The sequence below is a fragment of the Chiroxiphia lanceolata genome, chromosome 8, assembly GCF_009829145.1.
Source record: "Chiroxiphia lanceolata isolate bChiLan1 chromosome 8, bChiLan1.pri, whole genome shotgun sequence".
Classification (NCBI taxonomy): Eukaryota; Metazoa; Chordata; class Aves; order Passeriformes; family Pipridae; genus Chiroxiphia; species Chiroxiphia lanceolata.
Window position 1 is genome coordinate 30,221,827 of NC_045644.1, and position 27,326 is coordinate 30,249,152.

A 27,326-nucleotide genomic window follows, 5' to 3' on the forward strand; every position below is an offset into this window, starting at 1 on the left:
ATCTTGGAGCTGGGTGGCACTGGCTCCATCAGACATGGGGGAAGCCTCCAGAAGCTTCTCACAGAAGCCACCCCTGTGCCTACCAAAACCTTGCCACTCACAGTCAATAGAATTTTATTTCACTAAATAAAACCAAGTACTTCAACACAGAAAGCAATTTTTTTGCCTTTTTTGCTATTCTCTACCTTATTTCCCCTCCTCATCCCAGAAATGACCCAGTGGATGTCATGTGATCGAGCCCAAAAAAGGTACTCTCAATGGCTGAATTGAATTTATGCATAAAGATATTAATCAGAAGCTGGCACTGAGTCAGATGGGAGTTGGTGAGGTTAGACTGAAAATGGATAAAAATAAGAACAGAGATAATCAAGAAGAAGAAAAGTACTGGTATTAAAAGGGAAAATTAGATAAATAAGTCTGGTAAATTTGGTTTTAAAAGCTCATATAAGATATTTGGTTAGTAGTGAGCATGGGAGAAATAGAGAGAATTAGAGAAAAAGATTTTACAGATGATGGGCATTTGATGTGAGTTCAGCAGGTCCCAGAGAAGCAGCGGTCGGACAAGTCTGAGCACAGACCTGCGTTCCATCACACAGGAACCACTGTCAGAACTCTGTCATCAGGCAACAGCTGTGCCTGGATAAATGACCACTTGTTGTGCTTTGTAGCCAGCACTGTCCCTGTCAGCATGTGTACATGCAGCCCCCTGAACTCTGGACAAGGACCTGAGGAGCTGCTGTTAGCCCTGAAGAGTTTTGCCATATTTGTTTGCTGTTCTCATTTCTCATTTCAGAATATCTTGCAGGTTATCAAAGATGGCTGCTGCACAGACACATAAGAATAATTTAGGGGGCATTCACAAAGATTGATTTTAGCCTCGGGATGCTTTTCTCCCCCAGCTTCCTGTAGAATCAAGAGAAAGCATTTCCTCTAGGGCAACTGAGCACCTACAATGAGCTCCTTTTGAGACACAGATGAGGATTTTTTCACCCTCCACTGACTGTTGAAAGATCCTAAGGCAAATAAACTCCTTAGGCTAAAGATGGCCTTTGCAATTATCCCCCTGTGCAGCCTGGTTTAAGGAGCAGGAGCAGTATTTCAGTCACTAACAGATTTTGGAGTCAGTTCTAGGATTTTTCAAGGCTCACAGAATGCCATAATTCCTCCACTGACTTCAGGCACTCCAGGGCACTGAATATGTACAGCAACTGGAAATTTGTAAGGATTGCTGTACTGTCAATAACATACTGCAGGGCTGAAATATATTCAGAACACAAATAACAGTGGCAGGACATAATTCAGAGCAGAACATGCTTTAATTAAAATGCTTGTGGATGTTGTTAAAGAAACAGTGCTATAAACTAATGATCACTTATTGTCTGCTTGTATACTCTGCTCTCTTTATCTAATCTCCCTGTATATGGGTGCTAAGTGGACATGGATTCCTACCAGAGCGAAACCATGGAAAAGACAGCTTCTAATTGCTGTTTCTAATGCATTTCATTGTGAAATTCTAATTGTGGGTTACATATTGCATTGGGTCTGCATGACAAGGTTCTGGTGGGCAGGGGGACAGGGGTGGCTATAGAAGTGGCTTCTCTGAGAAGCTGCCAGAAGCTTCCCCCATGTCCAACAGAGCCAATGCCAGGCGGCTCCGGGACAGACCCACTGCTGGCCAAGGCCGAGCCAATCAGGCACGGAGGAAATGCCTCTGTGATAACATATTTGAGAAGGAAAAAATGTTACTGCACAGAAGGAATTGCATCCAGGGAAGAGAGAGTGAGAATACGTGAGAGAAGTAACTCTTCAGACACCAAGGTCAGTGGAGAAGGAGAGGCAGGAGGTGCTCCAGGCACCCGAGCAGATTCCCATGCAGCCCATGGTGAGGCGGGTTGTGCCCATGAAGGTCCACAGAGGAGCAGAGACCCACCTGCGGCCCATGGAGAAGCTCCACGCCAGAGCAGCTGGATGCCCAAAGGAAGGCTGTGCACCTGTGGGAAGCCCACACTGGAGCAGGTTCCTGGGAGGGACTCGCAGACCCATGGAGAGAGGAGCCCACACTGGTGCAGGTTTGTCAGCAGGACTATGGGGGATCCATGCTAGAGCAGGGTGCTCCTGAGGGAATGCACCCCGTGGAAAGGGACCCACATTGGAGCAGTTCATGAAGGACTCAGGCTGGAGGAGTCTGTGGAGGACTATCTCCTGCGGGAGGGCCCCCACTCTGGAGCAGGGAAGGACTCCTCTCCCTGAGCAGCGGCAGGAACAACCTGTGATGGACTGACCATAACCCCCATTCCCATCTCCCTGCGCCACTGCTTGGGGAGGAGGTAGAGCCTAGAAAGGAGTGAAGGGTTGGGGGAATATATTTTTAAGATTTGTTTGAGTTCTCATTCTCCTACTTGGAGAAGTTAATTTCCCTAAATCAGGTGTGTTTTGCCCATGACAGTCATAGCTGAGTGATCTCTGCCTGTCCTTATATTGACCCACGAGCCTTTCGTTACATTTTCTCTCCCCTGCCCAGCTGAGGAGGGCAGTGACAGAGTGGCTTTGGTGGGCACCTGGTACTCAGCCTGGGTCAACCCACCACATCTATTTAAGTAATCATAGATCTGAAAGACAGTCTAAGAGCCTGTAGTAAGTGACTGTGAGTCCAGTGAGGGAAATTTAAGACTAGTCTCACTATGCATCCAGGCTCTGAGTCAAGGAGAGGGAATGCCTTGGTGTTGCCTCTCACTCATTTAACATCATTTTCCTTGTGTTTCCTTAGCAGTTAATTAGCTGTGTTCATGGTAGCAGTGAGGGATGAAACAATGGTGTCTTTCCTGTCTTGCCTCATCATCTCAGATGCCGATGGTACAAAAACAGCAAAAACAACCTAGATCCCATCTTTTGTGCTTATATACTTATTATAAGTCTATAGTTATAAGAAAACAAGATCAGTAGATGCCATTGAGGAACTGATCACTTAGACTTTCTTCATTAACTTTATTAATGATCTGTAACTGCTTCTTGGCTGTCTTCTTTGAAGAATTTTTATGTCATCCAGTGAAAGGGTGTAGTATTATGAGGAAAATCTCATTCATAGGATCAGTTGAGAGAGTTTCACAAAGGGCTTTGTGGAAAGAGGAAGGGCAGGAGGGAGGGCATGAGAAGATACTGTAATGGAAAACCAGAAGAAATGTGTCTCGTTCCAATGAAAATGGGAAACACTGAAGAGAGAATGGGTCACTGTGGGCTACTTAAGCAAGTAAAAGTAAAATATGAACTGCACTGGAAACAGAAAACTGGAGAACCACCAAAACAGGCTTTTTTGTTCCAAGTTTAGTACACATGAGAAAAATAGGGACAGCATGAGGATGCACTGAAACAGTTGCCAAGAGGTTAAAGATAATATGAAAAGACTGTGTTATAAGTCCTAAAGGCACAATAACACAAAATTACTTGACCAAGAAAATATTAATTATAATTAATTTGTAGTAAGGAGATAAATTTTGAGACCAGTTCTTATTCCCACTAAAACTAATTGGACTTTTGCCATGAAGTTTATTGAGAAGGCGATTAAACTTTAAATAATGGCTTGGTTAAGAAATCATTGATGTAATTATGAACTGCTGGGGAAAAGTAACTAAGAAATACATAATGAAATATCATCACTTGAACGAATGCATCTGAGGTGTCCCTTTGGATATTTAAAGAACTGATAGAACAGCTAGTTGCTAAAAAACCCTACAGAGAACTGAGGTATCAAGAGACTAATAAAGTGTCAGCATGCTACAAGTCTTTAAAAATTGAATTAAGAGTAACTATGGAAACTATTGTCTTGTGGGCATGGCTCCAAATTGAAATAAATACTATAAACAGTAAAGCAGAAGGGGGAAATGTATTCATATGGAGGTGAATAGTATAATGAGATCCAGATATGGCACAGGTGTTCTGCAGTAAACCAAGCCAGACCAATTAGAATGTTTATCCCTCCACATCTTTTATGATGAAACCAGAAGATTAGTGGAGTACAGAACAGCATCAAGACTTACAAAGGCATTTGATGCTGTGCCACATAATATCTTAAGGAAATTGCTGAAACAAATCAGCTGGGACTAAAATTCGCTTAAAGTTATCACAGGCTGGCCACTGAACTGTAGACAGAAAGTAAATCTGAATAGCAGTCAGTGTTGTCAAGGATAAGCAGACAGTAGTATCCTTTAAAGGTCAAGATATGGCACAATATCTGGAGGATAAAGCACTAATTAAATGTGGAAATGGTTACAAAAGTAGGAAGAATGATTAGCAGCACAGAGAAGAGAGGAAATACAGAAGGTTCTAGTTGTTCTCTGTGGTTAGTCTGGATCTAATAAAGTGAAGCTAAACTTAAAAGCAAACTAATAAGTATTAATGCTAAGCATTAACAGTACTTTGTGCCCACTAGGCAACAAATTTTATGAAGCTACAAATACTTTTTTTTTTTGGTCCATGAAAGAATTTGCCTTTCTTAGATGCTTATTCAGACTCTATAAAGCTGCTCAGAAAACTGAAATTCAGAAAGCAGCACCATCAATAGCATTAAGAAAATGATTAGGCTGAGATTTGCACACCCAGCTGACACAGCTGGAGGGCTCCGTACTCTGGAGTGTTTGTTGGGAATGAGGATGGCATGGTGGGGGTGGGTGGTAAGGAGTGAAGGCTCAGATACCAGGGCATTTCCATGATTGTCCTGGGTCAGACCAAGGACTTGCCCAGGCCGGTACAGTCTCTTTAGAAGTGGCTGAAAATGGATGTTTACAGAAGATGAAGGTCATGGCAAGCACATAGAACAGTCTTCAGTAACTCTTCCCTACACTCTAATAATTTCCAGCTTAGAGACCCTGAGTCACTTGTGGTTTTAGTAACTCTAAAGGATTTCTTTTCCATGAAATTTTCCAGCCTCTCCTTGAATTAATGAGAACTTGTAGCACTGACAATGCCCTTTGGTCTTACAATTCTAACATCAATTGCATGAAGTACCATCTCTTTTGTTTGCTTTGGAGCTGGTTGCTATTCCTGTATGGGGAGACTTGGCAAAGAGTCAGACTTTGGCTACCCTGTTTGTGCTACTTGCTTGTGCTACTTGTGCTTTAGTAAATCTCTGTCTCATATACCCTGAGCTGCCTTTTACACAGACTGTCTTTTTACCTGAGTAGCAGACTAGATTTTTTCTCCGCTGAAGCCATTTTCCCATCACACTATATAAAAAACTTCAGATTTATGAGTAGGTTCCCTGGCACCAGAAGTCACAGGATTACCACAGAATTGTCTGTGATGTTTTAAACTATGCTTTATGGCTTGGCAAGAAAAGCCTGAATGCATGAGCTGAATGCAGTTGCTGAAATGAAGCCTTCCTAACAGGGGAGGAGAGACATTTTGAGATGTCTCTACTGCAAGCATCTCACTGGAGAGGTCCCAGGAACAGCAAGGGCTTCCCAGCAGCTCCAACAACACCAAAGCAGCAAAGAGCAGACAGAAAACTTTCCAAGAGAGCTGCAGCCTCACTGCTGGACTTGGTGTCAGGGTGCCTGCAAAGGTTTATTACCTTTGCAGAGAGTTGGAGAAAGGGGGAGAGATGCTCACTGCAGAGCTAAGAATAAACCCTGCTGCTCAGCCCTGGATTTTCCTAGGGAAAGAAAGGGGGACCTGCTTCATCCTTCTCCTTGTCTGAGCATTTGAGGAGACACTTGCTTTGCTATCTGAGAAAAAACAAAGAGGCTCCCAGTGAGATCCTGTGCCTAGTGCTCTCAGTTGTCCTACCTCAATTTCTGTCTCAGTGCAGCAGAGGAAGCTGTGTCACACTGCACATTAACTGTACAGAGTCACGGCTTTCACTTGGGGTCTGAAGTCTTTTTTTTTTTTTTTTTTTTTTTTTTTTTGTATTTATGTAAAAAGTGTGTGGATTTTACTTCAGTCCTATGGTATTTCAAGAATATTTTGCACACAGTCCTTCTCAAGTATGTGCCTTTGCACGCTTGAAACACTTGACATGTCCATTAAAGACAAAGAATGACTGCAAAATTGAAAAGAATTTATTTCCATGAAACTTCAGGGATTAGTTGCTAAGCTTAGTCAATGCGCCTTTTAGGACTGACCTAAAATGCTCAATACCGGTTTTGATCCTTCTGTTTATCTGTCCTTTAGTATTTTGCTTTTCTCCTCAAAAATGACATATTAATAGAAAGGGGGGAGGGAAAGGCTTTTTTTATTTCCTTCCCTGTTTTTCTTTCGTGAAAACCGTGTCTGTAGCCTTTTTGCCTTCTGCTTGCACAGTCCACTGAGCAATAACACAAGTCTTTTTTTATTCCCAAGTGGGAAGGAAGAGCTGGAACTCTGAGTCTTGATGAAGTCTGAGAAAGGAGGTTTCTTTTATAGCTTGCAGATAAAAACCTGCTACAGTGAAGTACAAAAGCATTTTCAGATAGTAAGAATGGGGTTGCCCAGCTCTGTGCTGTGCTTTGAGGACAGTTTTCCCAGAATGGAGTGAAACACAGGTGGGACAGAACTTTGTAATATTGGGGGGTGGGGTTCTTTGTGGGGAGGAAAGGAGCACACAGCACCTTTTCCTCTTGCTTTTATGGCTTGAATGGGGTTCTGTCTTTTAGGAAAGAAGCCACACACCTGTCCTGCTGGTTGGCAGCCTCTCTGCTGTAGAGTGGTAGCCCTGCAGCAAATCTTGATGACCTACCAGGGGGACTGTGAATGCCAGGCTAAGGCAGGAGAGCTGAGGTTGTTGAATTTAGCCAGGCAAGAGCTGTGTGTCACAGCTCACGTTTCCTGGTGCGTGTATCGTGCAGAAAATGCTGCTTCTCCCTCCTCACGTGAGGTTTCTGTAATAACAGACACAGTGTTGTTGAACTGCAGAAGTTGGTAATATTCTATTTATCTGAATGCTGAAAGTGTGAAAGGTTGCTGTTGTGGCAAATTCTTTGCAAGCTTTTGCAGTTCTAAACACATGACCCTCTGCTGTCTCTAATGTTGTGCTGCCATTGGCAGCCTTTCCATTACATAATGTTGACCCATATTTGTGATATGTGACATTTTTTGCTAAACACTGTCAGGGATAATCTGTCACAGAATAAACTTTCTGATTATACGCAGAGACTCTGTCATCCCTTAGCACAAACATAACTTGTGCCTCAGACAATGCTATTCCTTGTTAAGACAAGCAGAGTACTGTTCTTTCAGGTAAGAAAAACACCATGAGAGTATTGTGTGCTTTGAGTCTCAAATGCCTAGGACTAAATTCATTGCCAAGTGATTGCATAGAATCACATTTGGGAGTAATTTGAGCTTTAAAAAATGTTGATCCCTAGCCCAGGTGATGGGAGCAGTGATAGGCTGAGGGAAACATGAAGTGTGACTCTGCAAAAATGCTGTCTCAGGTAGGTCCAGCTTTAGAAAAGCAGAGCTGTGGAAAAGGTTTCTCTGCTCTGCTCTTACACTGAAATCTGCCAGTATTTGGAGATTTAACCAGTCTTTTCTTCAAAAAAAAAAGTGTAATGGTGTGGGGAGAGAATTAGATATAGCTCAGCCAGGGGTTATTGCTACAAGACAGCTGAGAAATGAGAGGCCTTTGAGGAATGGCAACACCCCCAAAGCTGTCTGCTTTCAAAGAGCTATGCAAAAATGCATCCCATCTTAAAAACCTGATTTCAGTTGCATAGAATAAGAAGTAGAAGAGAGAAAGGTGTAAAAGATACAGGCAGAGAGAATAAAATGGGAATTCTCTCAGTATTCGAGAACAGGCTCTGTTTCAAATGGACTTTATATAATGTTATAGCAAGGAAGTAACAAGATTGTGTGAGCTGCTGAAGCGTCTGCCACATTGTAGAAGGGAGTGAATGTGGAACATAAGGCCAAGAGACTAAATACACCATCTTCAGAGAAAGAAATTTTCCAGCCTTACGTAGGAGATGACTGTGTGCTAAGAACAGTTGCAATATCAAGGAGAAAGGTTTTGCTTCTGTGCAGGGAATTAATGCTTGTCAGAGACAAAATTAAAACCTGATGAATGCAGTCTCACCCACTTTCATTTCTTTCCTCTCTGATTCTGCATTTGTCCTCATTCTGTCTGTGCATTCATTCATATATTTCTCTCCCTTCCCACCTCCCCATTGACTCACACTCTCCCTCCCTGCTATTGCTTCCTTTTCATTTTCTCTTCCTTTAGGTTCCCTTCCCACTCATTCCATTTCTCTTCTACCTGACCCCTCTGCACACATTTTCCATCACTGTGAAAAAAATCAGAGAGACAAAGAGAAGAAAAAAACAAAAGATGAGCAAGAAAGCAGGGGGAGGTGTGTGTGTGAAGAGTAGAGAGTGCTGGAAGGGTGCTCAGCATTGCACTTTCTCCCCATGATGCGCTACAGATTTCTGAAGGTGTCAGAGGAGTTCGGGCTCCTGAAACCTGTTCCTTGCTCCAAGGCTGCAGCACTTGAGAGTGGCTCAGTGAAAGGTAACACCAGAGCTCATCTCCTGAGATTAGTGTCCCTAGAAATCATCATAAGGAACGGAATAATCCTAAAGTCCAGTGGAAAGCCATCTCTGAGTGACAGACATCTGGCTGTGTGTGGAGCTTACTACTGTGTCAGATCAGCGAGGACTGGGAGGGGACTGGATGGTCTTGGGACTGCAGAAAGAGAAATGGGAGCTCTAGGGACTCTCTGGACTTGCTGTCATGCAATGCTGACCAAGTAACATCACAGCCTCGAGCTTGTTGGGGGCCTGTCTGCAGTGAACTGCTGTTTCCCAAAGCAGCTGCTGCTGGAGTCTCAAGATCAGTGGCCAAATGGTGTCAATTTTGGTTTGGTGAAACAACGAATTGGTGCCAAGAATGCTTGTTGTAATGTGTGGTCAGCCTGTGACCTGGAGAAAGCTCTGTACTGCTGCAGCCCCTGAGGCCAAGAGGCTGCTCCTTTGTCCAGCCTGCGGTGGGAGGGAGCTGGGCTGTCACACCTGATGATGGTGCAGTGCTGTACAAGTTTTATTTATTCTCCTATTACTCTTTATCTAAATTTTCTCATTTTCTGGCCCCGTTCTTGTTCCTGAAATTGTGAACTGATAAATAGTTTTTTAAAAAGCTTGGTATGGATAGCACTGGTACAGTGCGGGTCGTTTTTCCTTCCCACAAAAAGGACAGGTGGGAAGCGTGCAGGGCAGGTAGCCAGAAATGGCTCATTTCTGTACCCTGGCTCATTTCTGTACCCTCTCCTGCCATCTCTACCCTCCTGCCAGCTTTTCTTGGTTTATCAACCTAAAACCGGCTAGTATTTCTTACTGCGAATTCTTGCATAATCGAAGATCAGAGCGGACGCCCGCAGCCCTTGGGTGTGACTGCGCACAGCGGTCGCGGTGGGCTGTGTGTTTGGGGAAGGGGGAGTCGGTAACGGTGGGTTGGGGGGTGGTTTGCCTCGGGAAGACTCTCCTCGGGTTATGGAATAACCTGGAAACAAACGGCGCCGCGGCGGTGGGCAGCTGTGCCCGCGGCCGGCCGGGTGGAGCCCAGCCCGGCCCTTGGCGGGGTCGGTGCCCAGCGGCGCCTGACCCGGAGGGGTTGGACACTCCGGGAGCTTCCCGCGGAGGCGCGGCCGCCGTTACATAAGGAGCGGAGGGGGAAGGGAGCGCTGCGAGGCGGCGGCCGCGGCCCCTTTAAACGCGGGTGCCGGGGCGCGCCGGGCGCCCGCCTCGCTGCTGCCCCCTCCCCGGCTCGCTGCGGCGACAAATCCGCTCCCCGCCCGCCTCCTCCTCCGCCGAGCGCTCCCAGCCGAACCGGGCGGCGCCGGGAAGCGCCGGGAAGCGCCGCCGCGCGGCTCAGCACAACCCCAGCCCCAGCGCCCGGCCGAGCCACAGCAGGCGAGGGGCGCGATGGAGGCTCCGCGCCTGGCGCACACCATGAGCAGCCCCACGAGCCCCTGCGAGGAGGTGATCAAGAACCTGAGCCTGGAGGCGATTCAGCTCTGCGATAGGGACGGTAAGCCCGGGCTCGGCGCGGCTAATCCCCGGAGACGTAAGATGCTGCTGTCCTCATGGATGCTAATGCAAATTAATCCGCGCGGCGTATGGTCCTTTGTTATCCCCCATCAATTTGTAGGTGCAGTTGCTCCCCATCCCTCCCGCCGCCGCTGCCACCCTCCTGCCACTGAGAACAAAAGAAGAAAGAGAAGGTTGCACCTTGCTGGAGGGAAGGGTGGGAAACCTGCCGCTCCCTGAGCCGTGCCTGGCGTTGCAGTGCGATTACCCCGGGCGAGCCTGCTGCACAACCCTGCCCCTGCCAGGAATGGACGCTGGGGCTTGTTCTGGGAGAGGCAGCGAGGAGAGCCAGAGCCCGCGCTGCGGAAAGTCCGGAGCTGGGGGGACGGGCCGGTGGCCTGGTGGGGTTTTGTTGCCCGCGGTCTCCAAACTCCTTTGTATTATAGGGCAATTCCCGTGTTTAGGATACACGGGCGGATGTGCCGGCTGGCGTGGGCAAGCGGCCAGACTTGTTGCCGGTCGCTTGTGCGAGCGATGAGGCGGCGAGTGGAGCGAGCTGGAACTCGCAAGATGGGGCTCGGGGGGAGGCAGAGAGAGGAGATGGTTCAGCACCGCGGACAGCACCGCCCGGCGGGCCCGGGAGCGCCGAGCCCCGGGCCCTGCCGCCTTCCTTCCCTGCCCATGTTCCCTGCCCGCCATCCCTGCCCGCCTTCCCCGCCGCGCCGCGCCTGGCGCCCGCACAGCCGCGGGAGACCGCAGTGCCCTGGGGACAGTGGCAGTCCGTCTGTCCGTCCGTCCGCCCGTCCGTGCCTCGGAAGGCACAGCGAGACCGTCAAGTTTGGCTTTAGAGTTGCAGGTGCGGACTCTAAGACTGTGTCTAAGACTCTAATAAGACTGTGTCGAAGCAAGCAGATAAATGTCAGGGGGTGATGAGGGACAGCCAAAACAAGTGGTACGTGCTCGAAGCAACACTGACGGCTGACTGGGGTACAACAGTCGTGTCGTTTGTACACAACTGTGACTGACAAAACTAAACAGGGTCACTGACTGTCAAACAATGAACAAATATTTTCTTGTAGAGTGACATATAATTTGTGTTCATATACCAGATGATTCCTATCTTGTAATTTCAAATCGAAGTATTGAAAATAGCTTGTCATTTTTTGGATGCAAAATGTGCTTTGGGTGTGAAATTTACCTGGTAAATGCACCAAGGAATGGAGATACTGTGTCAGTGATTGGTGCAGTTGAATTCATGAAACTATTTCCTTGTGTGAGTATATTTTTGGAGCATAACTGTTAAAGGTGATGGTTGCAGAAGGAGTCAGACCAGTTTTCTCTGTTATTTTTTGCAAATTATTATTGAATACTTTCCTTTTTTAGGCAGACAATGTTTAAAAAGCTGAATTTTTGGAAGCTCTTTATTTTTCTTAAAATACTAAGGGAAATGACAAGGCATTGAAAAGTCTCAGTTGTTATTTTTATGGCTACATTAGAAATTCTTTGATTTATTTTTTTTTCAATGTCTGAATTAAGGTATAATATGCACTTCCATCCATTCATGCCTAACTCACTGGCATAGGAAACTGGGCTATGTTTATAGTAGTGGAGGTTCGTGTGTTCTTTTGTTAAAACACTTTTTCACTTATATATCTTTTTATTAATACTAGAGCTAAATAAAAACAGATAAATTATGCAATCCTTCATATTTGTGTACCCTAAGTATTTGCAGTGAAGTACTCCATGTTAATCATGGAAAACTCTATTTGGTTCCACATACTCTAGTTAAGGACTGCTTGATTTCTGTGGAATAATGTCACACAGGCAAGCAAATGGTTTCTTTTTGATTAAGCTTCCGTGGAAAACCACAGCTTTTCTGTGGATGTGGCTTTGCAAGCTAACCCTCCTGAAGCAATCCCCAATCACACAGGATCGATGCTTCCCCAATACATGGTTGGATTTCCGAAGGCGGCCCCTACCTTGGGGATGTGGGAGTCGGCTCAGTGCCTCCACTGGCACAGGGCTGCACCTGAGCATACTTCAGGATTTCCTACAGGTGGCACTTCTGTATCAAGAAGCTGTTTTAGTGGGAACACAGAAACAAGGAAGCAAAGGTTAAGGCATTAATCCTTCTGGATAAGTGCCTATGCGATACATTTATGTCCCTGGTTGTGTACGTGGGTCCGTTTATATTATAAACACTCACAATTTCTTTTAGGGTATCTTTGTTACAAAAGATGAAGTTCTTGAGGTGACTGACATCAGTGAGGTTAATCAAAGTTTTTTGATAAATATCACTATATTACCCACAGTGAATTAAAAATATGCTAGATTTTCATATTCTGAAAATGTCCCTGGTCTTTAAGCTACAGTAACCATAAAGGCAACCAGAGAAATTGTAACATTACACATCCAACTATGAAAAACTCTGCAGCACACTTAGTTTGGAATTGCAAGCAATAAACATAAATGATAATGGAAAAATCATGTAGATAGCAAAATATTGCTTCTGAGATGGGAGAATTAGTATTAAGACATTTTGTATTCAGAAAACTGGATTATTCATCCTATGTAGGTATATGCAGGAGCCACAAATCTGGGAACAGGAGTGAGCAATTAATAATATCACAACAGTTGCTCTATTTTTAGAGGATTTTTCTAAGTATTGTTCTTGTAAGCACTGTCATCTCTCTTAATGAATTAAGACCATTTAAAAACTTACAAATGTTAAAAGATTGCAAATGTACACATTTTGGAGATATTTTTTTCAGATAAAAACTCCTGATAAGATTTAGTTTAAAGTGAGCACAATATTATAAAGCCAGTTATGAGCTCTTATTTTCAGCATTCTCTGTTATTTACAAATGTATCTTGCATTATTTGTTCTTATTCTCTTAGATGGGTCTGATAGCACAGCTCGGTATTAGTCTGTTGCACAATCCAACATGTAGTTCTTTAGAACTCTCCTTAACTCACCCTGTGTGTAGGAAAAAGCATTTGTTATTTTCCTTTGCCATATTTGAACACTGTAGCCATATTTTTGCAAACTCAGGGCAGAATGAATGTTTCCTTTGCGCTGAAAATTCTGGTGACCTTTTTATAAAATTTGTATTAGCCCCACCTAGGGATTAAACCTTTAGTAGATGGATGGATGCCCTTTGTGTCATGAGCAGGCCAATTCTATGAGAAAACAGCTAACGTCAGAAAATCATAAGCCTTGGGAAAAAACCCTGTGCTTTTCACAGGCTTGGTACAGCAGCCTTACATGTGAGCAGCTGAATTTCCTGAAGCTCCACACTGTGGTTGTGCAGCACTCCCCCTACAGATGATGCACTTTGGCTGCTGAGGTCCTGCCAGGGTGAGAGCAGTGACGCTGTCACACAATTCCCCTGCTCCCACAGTTGGAACAGATGGAAAGCAGAGGACACCTCTGAAAATGCAGAAAGAAGAGCAGAGAAACAAACCTTCAAAGAGGATGTTGGACCTTCAGAGGCACGGACTGGGGAGTGGGGCAAGAAAACTGGCTCCGAAGGTGCTGATAGACTTGAGGCAGTGGCTGGTCAAGGGTGGAAGAACAGGAAAGATTTACAAGCTGGCGATTAAATTAGATGGGAGGCAGAAGTGGGCAAAATAACCCTGAATGAAAACAGGAAAAGAAGATGAACGAGCAAGGGAGACAATCCAAGTTCAGGCAGCGTGCCCAGGGAAGTAAAACTGGGGAGGAAAATGAGATGTTTACCCAGGGTACATTAGTTTGAAGAATGAGGATGGGGAACCTATGAAGAGTAAATCTGGAGACCTGCATGCAAAGAAGAGACAAAAAGTACAAGAATGTGGAGGAGGGGAAATTGGGCAGTTTGGTCTGCAGAGCTGAGGAGTAAAGGAATGGAACTAGGACTTGCTGAACAAAGAGACTGGGACTGAAAGGGCAGCCTTAGGAATGAGGAGCAGGACTTCTGAAGTGTGACTGGGGAGTAGAAGAAGGGATGGGACAGGAACAGGGCAGAAGAGGCCATGTTTTGGTGTGACCACCAGGGAAAGGTCAGGGTGTATCAGCACATGCCAGCTTTCAAAGCCACACACAACCCCAGGACAGCAAATTCTCCTTGTTCATTTGCCAGCAAAGAATGGTACCGTGGTATCAGGGCTCCAGGGGTACTGGGAGTCAACAGCTTCTGCTGACTTCAGTGGGAGCAGGACTTTGAAAATACAAAGCACGGTACTAAATGCTTTGAGAAGAGAAATGTTCACCACCTTAAATAAGCATTTCAAGTTAGAAACTATATTTTAACTTCTCTGTGCATCAGTTTTCCATATGTAAAATGGAAGCAGTATTATTGCCTCTCCTCACAGAGATGTTTTCTAAATAAATTAATGAATGTTTGTTAAGCAGCCAGACACTGTAGTAGCCTGGAAAAACCCATGAGGTGCATGGAAAAAACCCGTGATGAAATTCATAATTTTGTCTTCAGAGCAGAGGATGAATATTCTGTAGCAAATAAGTCCTGAGACTACACACTGAACAACAGCAAATAGCTGCTACAAGAAAGATAGTTCATTATGTAGGCACTATTTATTATGTATGCTGAATGAGTCTGGATTTATGTGGAAAAATTAGTATGTAATCATGCAGTTAAAGACTATATCATAATCTGAACAAAGTGTCCAATTTAAGGTTATTCAAGTCTGCTTCATTCTGGCATTTTCCAGCTACTGATGGCTTGAACTATACAATCTCTCTAAAGTGCTTTTAAAGGTTTTTTTGGCCTTCATGTATTGGAAGATAGTGTTTGGGCATCAGGATCAGAGCTGGAATTGGTGTCTTGGCCAATTCCAATCATTTTCATCACCTTCCAAACACTTGGCACCATCAAAAGTGTTCAGTCTACCAAGCCTGTATAAAAGCATTACATCATACAAGCTAACATGTCATCTCTGTTTTATGTAAACAACTTGCATCTTTGGCTTTCCATGTTACTTAAGCATGTCTCATGCTTTCTAATTTATTTCAGGAGTTTATTATTATGCTGGATTTATTGGAGCATTCGAAAAGATTTTTCTAGAGTTCATTAATTGGGGCTTTCGTGGGCATATTGTGTACACATTTGTTTTTCAAACAGAAGGGATGAAGTGGCATCATCCAGGCTCTGGATGCATTTTTCCAATCCCCTTTTTGGCATCATGGAGCAATATCACTGCTATTTCTGAAAGGTTATCATGTACATCTGAGAGATGGGGAAAAATCGAATGTCTGAGTAGAATCCCACATGAAGGGACCCAAATTTCACAGTAATTCTTAGTGTCCTGAATGGTTGTTTTTGCACTGTTGTTTGTTTTTTTAAAAACTATGAGACTTCTGAGCACAGGAGTAAGCAATTTGTATTTTTGTATCCAGCATAATGGAGAGGTGCTGTATCTGTGATATTTTCATAGGACACAAAATTCAGTTATGTTTATTGCTGGTTTTATTCTTCTTCCCAGCTGCAAGTTTGGAGATTTAAATTCACTCTCTTCAAAATGCCAACTGTATCAATTTTGTAGGATTTGACTTGTGGAATGCTCAACTAAGAAATGCATTTATTCCATAAAATCATGTCTAACCTGGCAGAACTTGAAAAGAGTGATGATTGTGGGTTTTTTGTTTGGTTGGTTTTTTTGTGACAAGCAATAATGCAGCTTCAGGTAGGAGCTAAAATCTAGTGCATCACTTCAAAAGCTCTCCTGTTGCAAAGAAAAATACTTATTATGGTTTTAGATTTACATTCTTGCCAGAGACTAAGATTTCACGTGTGATATTCCTTACCGTTAGAACACAGAAAAATACTAAATGGAGCCAAGCAACAAGTCTTCCATAAATGATCTTTAGAATTGTGGAAGAGAAGAAAACTAAGGATTTGCCTGTCATTCACTTCAGCTCACCATTGGGTCTATTTTATCCTGTTCTGTTTTATATCATAAGCAATGATGTCACCAACTAGAGAGGCTTTGCTGGAAACTGGCTATTCAACATCCCAGTGTCAAGAAATGTAGTCATCCGCATTCTTCCTTTATATTCATTCATTTTTGGAGTTATTTTCCATTCTTCCTTCTCATCTTCTTTTAGAGCTTTATGGCACTCAAATCTGCATAATTGATTGTGAGCTACTTTGTCTGGCAATGACCAAGTTATATATTATTAGCTATTTCAATCTTGCCTGGTATTCTATTTGTGCGCCTTTTCATTCAATTATTTTTCACTGAAACTCTACTAGATCCTTTATAAAGCAACTAAAATGTTTGATGTGTAATTATGCCAGATTCACCTGCTGTTCTCTCTCAGTGCTATTCCCTGATATTGATAGGTTGAAACTCAAATATGTAGGTTTTGTAGTTAATTTCTACTCATTGTTATAATTAAAGCATTTAAATCATCACTGTCTCCTATGTATGTCTCTTGTGGGGGTTTTTTTTTCAGATTATAGTTCCCAGATACATTCTTTTATTTATTCCATAACAGAATCCATTTTAGCACTTCCTGCCCATGCTCCTCTTGCAGCTCCTTCTATTTTAATGTTGTCTGCAATAGCTAAATGTGATCTCCCTTTACAGATCATAAAGACACTTACACAGCCTGGAACTAGGCACAGGCTCTATGGTAAGCCAGTGGGCACCCAAACCCCTCACCTGTTTTGCTGTATGTCATTGTTTAGCCCTGCAGGTCAATAGTTCCCAGTAAGAACAATGGCAGGAGGAATCAATTAGAGAAGAGAAATTCTGCCTCCAGCATTTGAGAATCAGCAATGCCAAGCCAACCCCTCACTTAAGTTTCATGCATCTTATGCAAATCACAAAGACAAAAGCTTTTTTTGGCATTTTATTTTTATATTGTTTTTATTAAGGAAGAGTTAAGCCGTTACTATCCTCTTCAACTCTTTCATCTTCCATCTTAAACTAGAAATTTCTGTTTTACTAGCAACCTCCTTCTCAGCCTACTAATCTGGTGGCTCTACCACCTCTGGTAAGCAGCATTCTGAGCTCACATCTCCAAATTTCCCCTGCAGTTATGCCTGTAGAATCTAGATCAGAGTATGCCCAGAAAGCCATTTCAGCCTTTACATCAGCTTTCCAGTGAGGTTCCTGGTTCATGTAAGGTGTGTTGAGGAGTGAATCTGTCACATTATTTAAACAGAGTTCTCTTGTGTTTTATCATTCATTTTGGAATGAGTTCCAGTCAGGCACTGTTATGCTCAACTGTCTCTAAAGGCTTGCTGAAGCCTGTCTTCCTGACCTTGGCTTTTCATTCTGGGACTTCTTTGCCTCATTAGTTTTCCATTTCCCCCCTGCCTAAAATCTGGAAAGATCTCCTCCTTTACCCATTCCTTGTAATTTTGTCCACCTTTTATTGTTCATGGCCTCTAAATGGCAGGTTTGGAGGCCCCGGATTTTCTGAATAAGGCAGTTTTTCAGTTCCCCCTGTGCTGCTGAAGTAAATGCCAGTATTTTAACCACAGTTGAGGAGGTAAAGGTCTTTTAAAGATCAAAAAAGATGTCTGGCTTTGTTTTTCTTAGTCCACTCGGTACAGTAGGTGCACCTTCTGGGCTGCCAGCGTGCCTGGCCTTTCGTGCTGGAGGGCTATATTTAATTCTGGCTGAGCACGGCCCGCAGTCATACACTGCGTCTTCTGTTTCCTTTTACTTGCAGACTACTTTCTTCAAAAATTTGCAAACATGTCTGAAAAATTAGTACTGACATTGCCAGTACATGATACCTGTATAAAATATGTCTCTGCTACAGGAAGTTATGAACAAATACAATGTTTATGGTGTTGGAACTGAAGAAAGCTCTGCTCCAGATCACTTCCCAGGGTTTCCTCACAATAAGTTTTGTTATACAGTGGAGCATCCTCTATTTGACCTTGAAAATATTTCCCTCAGCACAGAAGGTTTGGTTAGAATTCTTTGTAGTTACAGAATATTCTGAGTTGGTAGTGTTTGTAGCTGTAGCAGTTTTCACAGTGGTGTTTGTAGTTGAATCATTAGTCAATTTTATTTTATTGTTTTCAGAGTGTTCTTGTTTTATTTACGCTTGAATGAACAAGGTGTTTTGCATGAATGTTTTCAAAAGCAATGATTAGCTGTACTGTTTTTATAACCTGCAACAGTTTCTCTCAGCCTTGACAGTTCTCGCTGCTGCCAAAAACGGGAAACCTTAAAACTAGTTTGGTGTTGTTCTTTCATTCCTGCAGAGTGACAGAAAGTCAGAAAGTATTACCGGAGTTGCACCCTTTCTTAGTTCCAAGTGTGGAGTGGTGTCTGGAGTTTATTTCCCCAGTAGTGGAGAAAGTCAGACACAGCTGGCAGCTCCAGGAGAAGCATAGTTTGAAGAGTTCCCATACTAAGCTTTGTATATCCTTGCACTGTTGTTGTAACTCTTCAGTTTGCAATCATCAGAAGCATCCCATAAATTTTTTCCCTGAGCTGTTCCACTGGCTTCAGTAAGACTTTGTATAAAAAACCAATTTGCATTCATAATTCGACTTGATTGAGATCTTACAGCCACTGTATTTTCCTAACTTTTGGTGTGTGTGTTCTATCTCATTTCATACAGATAGGCATCTAATTTGGAATTTTTCTCTCTAAGCTGCAGTTTGTCTGGATTTAATCCATCTTTAGTTATGGGCTAGAAATAACATTCTCAAAAGATTATTCAGGGTGATTTTTTACTGTTCATTTCTGTGTGTACTCAGAGTTGAAGGCATTTGGACTTCAAAATGAGCAGGATAAAAAGATGTTAAAAGGCCTTTTCAATCTTGGCCAGCTGTAAGTACTAGTATACAAGTATCCATGGAGTGATTCATGCTGTGCCATTGCTCCTTTTAACTTATGTAAAGGGAAATTATACATGAGTTTATATAAAGGAAGGGATAAAATTAAGAACAAGATGTGCAGCAGATTGTATTTTAATGCTACTAAGGTCCATTTGATGACATGAAGTAAGTATTATGCACTTACACTTTTATGATGGAATTTATGCTGGTAATTTAATATAAATGTTCAGAAGTAAACATGTGGCTTCTGATGAATTTCTAGCCTTTACACTTTCAGTGTAATTTCAAGACATATCTCTGATGAGAGGAACTGAAAATACCCTGTCTGCTCACTGAATCCATGAGATCACATGGAAGTTTTGTCCCTCTTGTGTGGAACATACTGGAATTCTAGCCAGTGTTACCTGTGCTCTGATGACACAGCTACCACCTTACCCTTCATGAAAGGACAGACTTGAGCAGTAAGACTTCACATGCCATTTATTGGGATTGTCTCACCTCTGCCCGTGTGTAGAGGTTACTTTCTCTTCTCCCCGAGATGGAGGCACCTGAAACTCCAGGTGCATTTCTTTGTTTCCTTTATCTGTGAACTGCTTTGTACCAGGATTGGAACCCCAACACATTGAATATGTTGCTTCTGTACTTCACTTTGTCACTCTGTTTAGGTAGCATGGAGTTCTTCAGTCATATCTGATGTGCAGAGATCAGCAGCCTGTCTAGAGCATGAGAGTTTAATTTCAGGTTTTGTGACACATCAGGTGTCCCAGCATGACCTCTGTGGCAGGAGCATGTCCAGTACTGTGTACTTTCTCATAACTCTGCAAGTGCAGGGAAGACAGAATCAGAACCTATATGCGAAAAAATAGTGATTCTCCTTCTTCTGTTTTTGTATATTGTGTAATTCTCAGCTGGTTTCTGGGTCACTTCCTTGAGCAAACCATCAGGGAACCCCCTCAGCTGGCCAGCGGGGCTGTCAGCCCTAGTGCGAGTGTGCTTGAGATGGAAGCCACACAGGGAAAATAAATTCTTCAGTATATCTTAGTATGCTTGTTAGAGTAACTCATATAGCAGGAAGTGGGAACTGGAAAGCATTCCTTGAGATGCTTTTAAATGCTCTAAATCCCAAAGATGAAAAACTAATCTAAATATGAATTCTTTTTAAGTAACATACCCGAGGGGACTTGTTTGGCATAGTGAATTTGTAGAAGGCTGTGCAGCTATTGCTCTATAGCTGATCAGTTTTTGTCTTGCCATAGTCATGATTGGTCACTTGTTGCAATCCAATTGCTGTTTGATAGCCTGTGGGATAAGACTACATAAGAATTTGTAATGGAAACTATTTAAAGTATCCAACTGAGCTGTGCTTTTTTAAAAAAGTAATTCTGGAATTATCAAGGGCCATGGATTTGAATCTGATGGTTCATAATTGTAGGTTTCTTTTAACTTAATTACATCAAAACTTCCCTTTGAGTTTTCTCCTTCTCATTAGACAATCTTCATTACATAACCTGCATGAGAGGGCTGTCACAAATGCCATCAGGAAAGGAACATGATGAGCTAGGCTCGAGACTTGTAATAACCCCACACAGTCTATATGCTACACCTTGTCTGAGTGAGGAGTGAATTCCAGGGTGGTGGAAACTCTACTGAAAGATTTCTTTTGACTACAGTGTTTATAACTGTGTCGTTTTTTTCATTCTAGTAACTGTGAAAAGCTCGAACTCATTGTAGCCTTCCTCTTGATAAGGGAGTATTTAACAGGATCCTCTCTCATTTCTGCAGGCTTGCCTACCTTAACAAAACTGGCAGCAACCTAAGTTATCTGTGAGCTCTGTGCTCTTCTCAGAGGTTCAAAAGTTAGTAACAGTCAACCAGTGGCAGACCTGCATCTGAAGACCATGACAGTGTTTGGTTGCCCTAGGAAACCAGCTAAAAATGAAACAGAACAACTCCTGCCAAAAAAGGCTCTCAAAGCCCCTATATCTTTTATTTCTTAGGGCCTGGGAGAAAGTCTGAAACCTGCATCCAATTTAAATGTAAAAAAAAAAACAACCCAGTACAAGTTACAAAGTAGAATTTCCTGAACTATTGTGAATATGTAATACGTTTCAAATCACAGTTAGAAAGCACAAACTGGTGTAAACCTGGGCCAAATCCCATTCCTTACAAGAGATCTGTGTGAAAAGCACACAGCAATTACCAGTGTGCTGAAGTAGAGAAATGCTCATTCATGCTGCAGACTTCCAGTGCATCCAGGGAGGTACAAAAGCCCTCTCATGCTGAGCACCCTACTTTCTCGGGGAAAGTAAAACTGTGTTCCCCAAACCTTGAGTTCTCTCTGTTGCCCTTCAAGTGATGAGTTTTACCTTTCTGTCTGGGCTTCCCTTTGTTGAAAGGAAGAGGGTTTTAAATGAAAAAAAATCCCTGTGTGATCAAGGCAGTTGCAGTTTTCAGGCGAGCTGGCACGTCACGTTAAAGCTCATGTGAATACAGGGCTGCCTCCTCTTGCTAGGTTTGAACTCACATGACTTGAATGAGAGAACACATTTTTGGTTGTGATTAAGGCACAGCTGCAATAAATGGCACAAGTTGCTGCCAGCCGAGGAAGAACGAGGTAAACCAGTTTGAGTGTGAGGTTCATAGTAATAAACAGAAATGGAAATGTTTGTTTGTTTGCTTCTCTCTTTTCTTCAGTGACATGCGAAAGCACAAATCATGAAAGGCCACTCTAATTTATAGCTAAGGCCTTCTCTAATATACAGTTAATATTAAAAGCAGTAGAAAATTAAAGGCAGTGCTTTGCCTCAGTTACACTATTAGAAGAGTGTTGGAGCAATTAGGCCAGTGACCCAGAGCAGTGTAACTTGGATTGGAATCTGGCCCCAAGCAACTTGTCTGGGGTCATACAGTCAGTGCCTTCATCTATGAGATTTCTTTTCCTTTGTTGTTAGTCTTGGAGACATAGGCAATTCCATGGTCTTGGAGGCAGCTGTACTTTTTATTCAGCAAAAGAGAAAAACCTCATCCCATAAGAAGCTCCACATCCCTTCCTGCTTCAATATCTGCCCCTTTAGTAATCAACAGAGTGGAAGTCTGCTGAAAAATGTCACTCCCAGTTTTCCAGCAGAACACCACTGAGATAGGATCCTTCCAAAAATATACCACAAAATGGGTCTGAGTGCAGTCTGAAGGATGGTCAGCATTTCATAAGGATGCAGAGATACCTGATAGCTCAGGCTTCTGCTAAATGAATGAAGTACATGCCCATAGATTGTTCTGCTTTTATAGTAGTGTTTCTGATCTAGTTATTTGCTTCCAAAATCTGGAATTCTGTATATCTGAAGGCATGCAATATGCACAAATTTCAGTATATGTCAGAGGCTGTAAAGTTCATTTTAGTTTTTAAATGGTATTTAAATTAAGCTAGAGGATGGTTTAGAGCATTTTACATCCCTTGTTACCTTCCTTCCCCTTCAGCAGCTGAGAAATGCACATTTTAATTAAAATTTGTTTTTCAAATGTATCTTGTAGCCAACACATGCTGAGAAGAGCCACTTACCACCCATGTGCTGCAAGCTTGCTGTGCTGAAGAAAATGGGAGCATTTAATTAGTAATAAATACTGTGGTGGCTTAATGTTTGTGGTCTACGATAATGTCCTGTTTGATTTCCAGAAGACTGAATTGCCCTTCCCTGACTCTGGTGGTCGGAGCCATAAAAACCATTGGTGTGCCCATAGGAGCTGTAGTGCAGCTGTAGCTATTTTTGCCACCCTGCAATTCTCATTCCACAGAAGGTTGCAGAGGATCTTGTTTAGCTTCAACCTGACAAGGTTCAGTAAAAAAATAAAAGCCACGTCGGTAGTAGAAGCAGTTTGAGAACTTCAGTGGGAACAGTGTGTTGGTGTGAGTTGTTTTGCATAGGTGGGTCACTCAGGATGAGGAGCAAGATGCTGACGTTTGGTGGTGGCACTTGCACTCAGTCTCAGCTTATCTGGCCAACTCACCTTACTTGGTTTTGATATTCATGAGCCACGAAAGGAGATCCCACCACTTCTCTGCTCTGTCCCACAAGGATTTGGTCAGTCCTTAGAGCATGGTAGGATCAGTAGAACTGCATCTTAGATAAGGGGAAAAGTAGGCATGATAGCAAGTATGTCAATTTAATCTTCTAGGCTAGATGGTTTTTTAGTCTTACAGTTTTTCTGGTCCTTACTGAAGAAATGTGTACCTACGTGATTATTCACAACCTTCCAGTTGCATATTTTCATCTGAAAATGAAGGTCCTCCTTTTTCATATTTTCTTCATATATTTTTAACACAGCGAGAATGAAATTTTGTGTGCACGTCTGTGTTTAGTTTCACATTTCACTGAGTTAACATTTTCATGTAATAAAATTGCAAAAAGGAAAGAGGAAAAACGAGGTAAATAGTGGCCCAGCCCTGTGGAACACCAAGTACTCTATCAAAGCATAGAGGCATCCAGTTTTCATAAAAATATTCCTCCCAAAAATATCCATAAGGAGTAATGGGGACCCTAAAAAGGTAATTGTATCAGCAGAGACTTGCACCTATTTCCATTTTAGTACTCAGTAGAGGGTTTTGGCTGCTATTGACTTTCTGGAAATGTGGTTTAGTTTTGAATGAGTGAGGTATAAATATTAAATACTTCCAAGATGTCAGGATACCAAATAAGAATTAAATCTTAGTGAAAGAATAAGGTCAGCCTTGCCAATTTAGTCATTGATCAGATTTGCAGTCAGGTTTTGTTTTACGCTTTGGGTTTGTGAAACTTGTGTGTGTAGTTGCAGTCACATTTTTAGAAGTTCTTGAGCAACTTAAATCCTGTTGATTTCAGTAAGACTCTTCTAAACCATTTAGGTACTTCTTAAAATATTACCAAATGTTACTTAAATTTTTACTTCAAGTAAAGATAGGTCAAAAATGAAAGGAAAAATTGTCACTGATTTGGACCAGTTGTCTGATAACAAGAGAGTGCAGCTTACAGTGATATATCTGAATTTTCTGTATGGTAATAGCAAGAGAGGAAACAATTATTTTGAGGATTTAGTTTAATGATGCAATTAAATGCATTATTTATTTTAATTAAAATGAATTACAGTTATTAAATAATTTAGCTATAACTGCAGTTAGCAAGTTATAAATTCATCCACATTCAAGCTTAAACGGTCCTGAGAATTTTGATCCTATTAGTGCTTTCAGAAAAAATATTGTGGGGATAAGTGCAAAACTCTGATGTATTTGACACAGAAATTCAGAAAAATTATTCTTTAAAAGTTTATCCCTTTTAAAGTATCAGTCCAGAGGATATTTCTGAGTTAGTGGCATGTGGATTTCTTTGCTATGGAGTCCAGAAACTGCCCGCAGTGTAAAATGTACTTTCCCCCCCCATGTTCTTTTTTTTTTCTCTTTGGCTGGAATTTTGCAGATTATCAGAGGTTGCTGTTGCATCATGAGAATCACTAGAATTGACAAATGTAATTTAGGAAATAATTACAAAGGGTAACTTCATCTCGCTCTTAACTTCTGTGACCTCCGTCTCTAGTGTCTAAAAAGAATTAGATTCCTCCAGGGCAAAGTTAAATGTGAGACATAACTGTGGGTACTCAGATAATCCCTTCTAGCAAATTACCTTTCTTCACTGAATGGTAAGTGAGCCTGAGGAGACTGAGGAGACTCACTGCCCAGGGCTGGTGGGTTTTGTTAGTATTTTCTTCTTTCTTAGCATAGTAAAAGCATTAGTGGTTTCCACAGTAGTACAACATATCAAAATTGCACATGAACATCATTGCAAGTCATAGGCATAAAATCTTTTGGACTGTAGCTTTTGTTTTTGGAATAGAGGATGCCTCTTTTGTATCAAATTTATTCCAGGTATAATTCCACAGATATCTGTGGTCTTATTGCTGGAGTGAATGTTGTTCTTGGCTTTTTTTCGTGTTACTGTTTCTACTGTCATATTTAAGAAATATTTGGGCTTTCTTATCTTTAACTTAGGAGTACATATGTATCAACAAATCCAGACTTGAGAATTTTGTATCTATGCCAAAATTTGTATTCCACAGGAATGTTATAATTTAACTTCTGCTTACTTATTATAGTAACCTTCTCCGTAAAGATATACTTAATTTTCTGCTGAACATAATGTTGCATTCAGTGCCCACTGAGAGAATGACTGAGCTGTAGACCAAAGCCCTACAATTCTGATAGCACAGTCGTATTCCAAAATATACCAGGGTTATAAAACTCTGCTTGCCCCTGCTCACTGTCAGGTGTGTCAAGTATGTCAAGTGTGCCGCTCTTGCCTTGTGGTGTGAGTGGAAAACATCCACAGCCGAGGAACCGAAGCCCCCGAGGTCCCACCTGCTTTGGTTCAAGGCCAAATGAGCGTCTCAGTTGGGTTGGTATTTAAGCAAATGCCAGAACTTCCAGCCCGTGCTGGAAGCTTTCCCGTGGTTCTGCCCCGTCCTGCAGCTGCTGTGCTGCACCTCTGAGCCGTCCTACTGACCCGGGAGGCTGTTTGCAGAACAGGTCTCAGCCCGGAGCTGACAGTGAGAGACGAGGCTAGGAGGGAACGGGACGCTGCTCCCTGGGAACTCCGAGCCCGCACATTTCTCCCTGTCAGTGGCAGGATTGAGATACTGCTCCTGATTTGAATCATGGGAGCACTTGTGGAGTACGTTTATCCTCCGTGTGAGACGGAGGGAAAATCGAGTCCTTTGTATGACACTGAGACAAATTCTTCAGTACAGAAACAAGCTCAGATTGCTCAGTGCTTTATTTGTGTGGGCACACTTTGGGGTGCATTCCTTGCTGAAGAAGATGGCAACAACTAAAGGTATGATTGTGCTCCCAGAGCCTAGTTGTGTTCTCTTTGTTTTGCAGTGTGGAATATTCCTTCTAAAGTCAATGTCCTAGATTAGCAGGAAACAGCTAAATTAATCCTTGAATTAAAACCAAGTAACAAGATAATCTGAATGTATATGAACGTTTCAAAAACACTCAGTAAATATAAATATACATATTATAGTTAAGTAATGCTTTATTTCTAAAACTATTTTTTAAAAAATTTGGACAAAGTGCACATTTCTTACTAGAAAACGCACAACAGTAGTATCAGATCAGGGGAGCAAATAAGGAGAAGATTTAGAGGGGTTTATCCCTCTAACAGGATTTCTAGAGTCAGGCATTCCCTCTTTATCTAATTTAGGAATTGGTTTTAAAAGGATACTTGTTTAGAAAATATTCTTAAATATGCTTATATAAATATGAAAATCTATATTGGGAGGTAGTTTACCAGGATTCTGAGGGAGAGGAGCGAGAAGCATTTAAGAGTCTGAGATTAAAGAGCCTGAGACTCCTCACTCATTTTTTTATACATGAAAAGAAGCACAAATAAAACATAAATGTTCCTTCTGTGGTTATGGGTAGCAAGTTGGACCTGGAAATAAAATAGCTGTCCTAGAGAAGTGCCACTTACATGGCCTAACGAACAACAGCCTTGGTTTGATAATTTTTTGAATGTTGTTGTCTTTGTATTTCATTGTCTCTCTTGAGCAAGGTGTTGCAGTGAACATTGAAATTCTTGGTATTCAGGTTAATTACTTGCTTGGTAGGGACATATTGTCCTGACTCTGTAAAACAATTTTAATTAGCTAGCAGTTGGACAGGAACCCTTTCATTTCAGAGCTCGGGAGAAAAATATGGTATTTTGTTTTTGCTTAGTTAAATTTCAAATATGCAGCTAATATGTAATTTCCTGGCACTTCCAGGTGCCAGGATGGTTATACAGAACAAAGTTTTCTCCCTCCTATTGAATTTTTGAGGAAATGAAATACTTTCTCAGTAAGTTGGAGAATTCAGTCTCAATTACAGCACTCAAGTATTGTCAGTCTATATCTGATTTCTATAACAACAAACACAATATTTTACCTTTATCGATCTGATATACAACCTCTCAGCTGAATTATCAAGACGCAGAAAGGTAGAAATTCTCCTGTTTGAGAAGGTGTAAGGCTGTTTCTGTTCTCTTTAAGGGAGTTACTATTTGTAAAGGAGTTGTTCTTAGTTGTTAGTATCCATATCCAGTAAGAGGATTTCTTATGTCATGCTACCTCTGTGCTCTTATGAAGTTGATCCCCTCTCATCAAATATTTCTACTTCAAAAGATCATAGCTTATGTCTCTCCTGGTATTGAAAATATTAACTTGAGAAAAACATTTTCCAATTTCCCTACTACATGTATTTTGAGATCTGAACAAGGTGAATTTATTTTTTTTTTTAAATGTGATTTATATTATAAAATTTTGTTTGGCTTTAATGTGTCTTTTACATGTGCTGTTAGTATCTGTGTATGATGTAAATCTGATCTTTTGGGGTCTCAAAAACACAAATCCTCATCCACATTTTCAGATCTCCTCCCGGAATGTATAAGGATCCAGTGTGAGCTTTTAATTTTGTGCTGCGTGGGTACAGTCTCACCTTGGTTATTTCTGGCTCACGAACCT

At 42.1% G+C, this 27,326-nt stretch overlaps 1 protein-coding gene across 4 annotated transcripts in view; it reads left to right on the top strand.

Moving 5' to 3' along the window:
* The window catches only part of PHYHIPL (phytanoyl-CoA 2-hydroxylase interacting protein like), a 58,789-nt gene that overhangs the window by 13,471 nt on the left and 17,992 nt on the right, over positions 1–27,326 (top strand). The window contains exon 1 of one of the 4 annotated variants that reach the window (XM_032694440.1): positions 1,745–2,069. The exons of 1 other annotated variant lie outside the window; for it this stretch is intronic. In XM_032694440.1, the coding sequence (XP_032550331.1) occupies positions 1,871–2,069 (199 nt within the window). In that variant the 5' untranslated portion in view covers positions 1,745–1,870. Of the gene's footprint in view, positions 1–1,744; positions 2,070–9,721; positions 9,995–25,256; positions 25,658–27,326 lie in introns of those variants that run through there. 2 more of the 4 variants (XM_032694442.1, XM_032694443.1) reach the window with 2 other exon arrangements.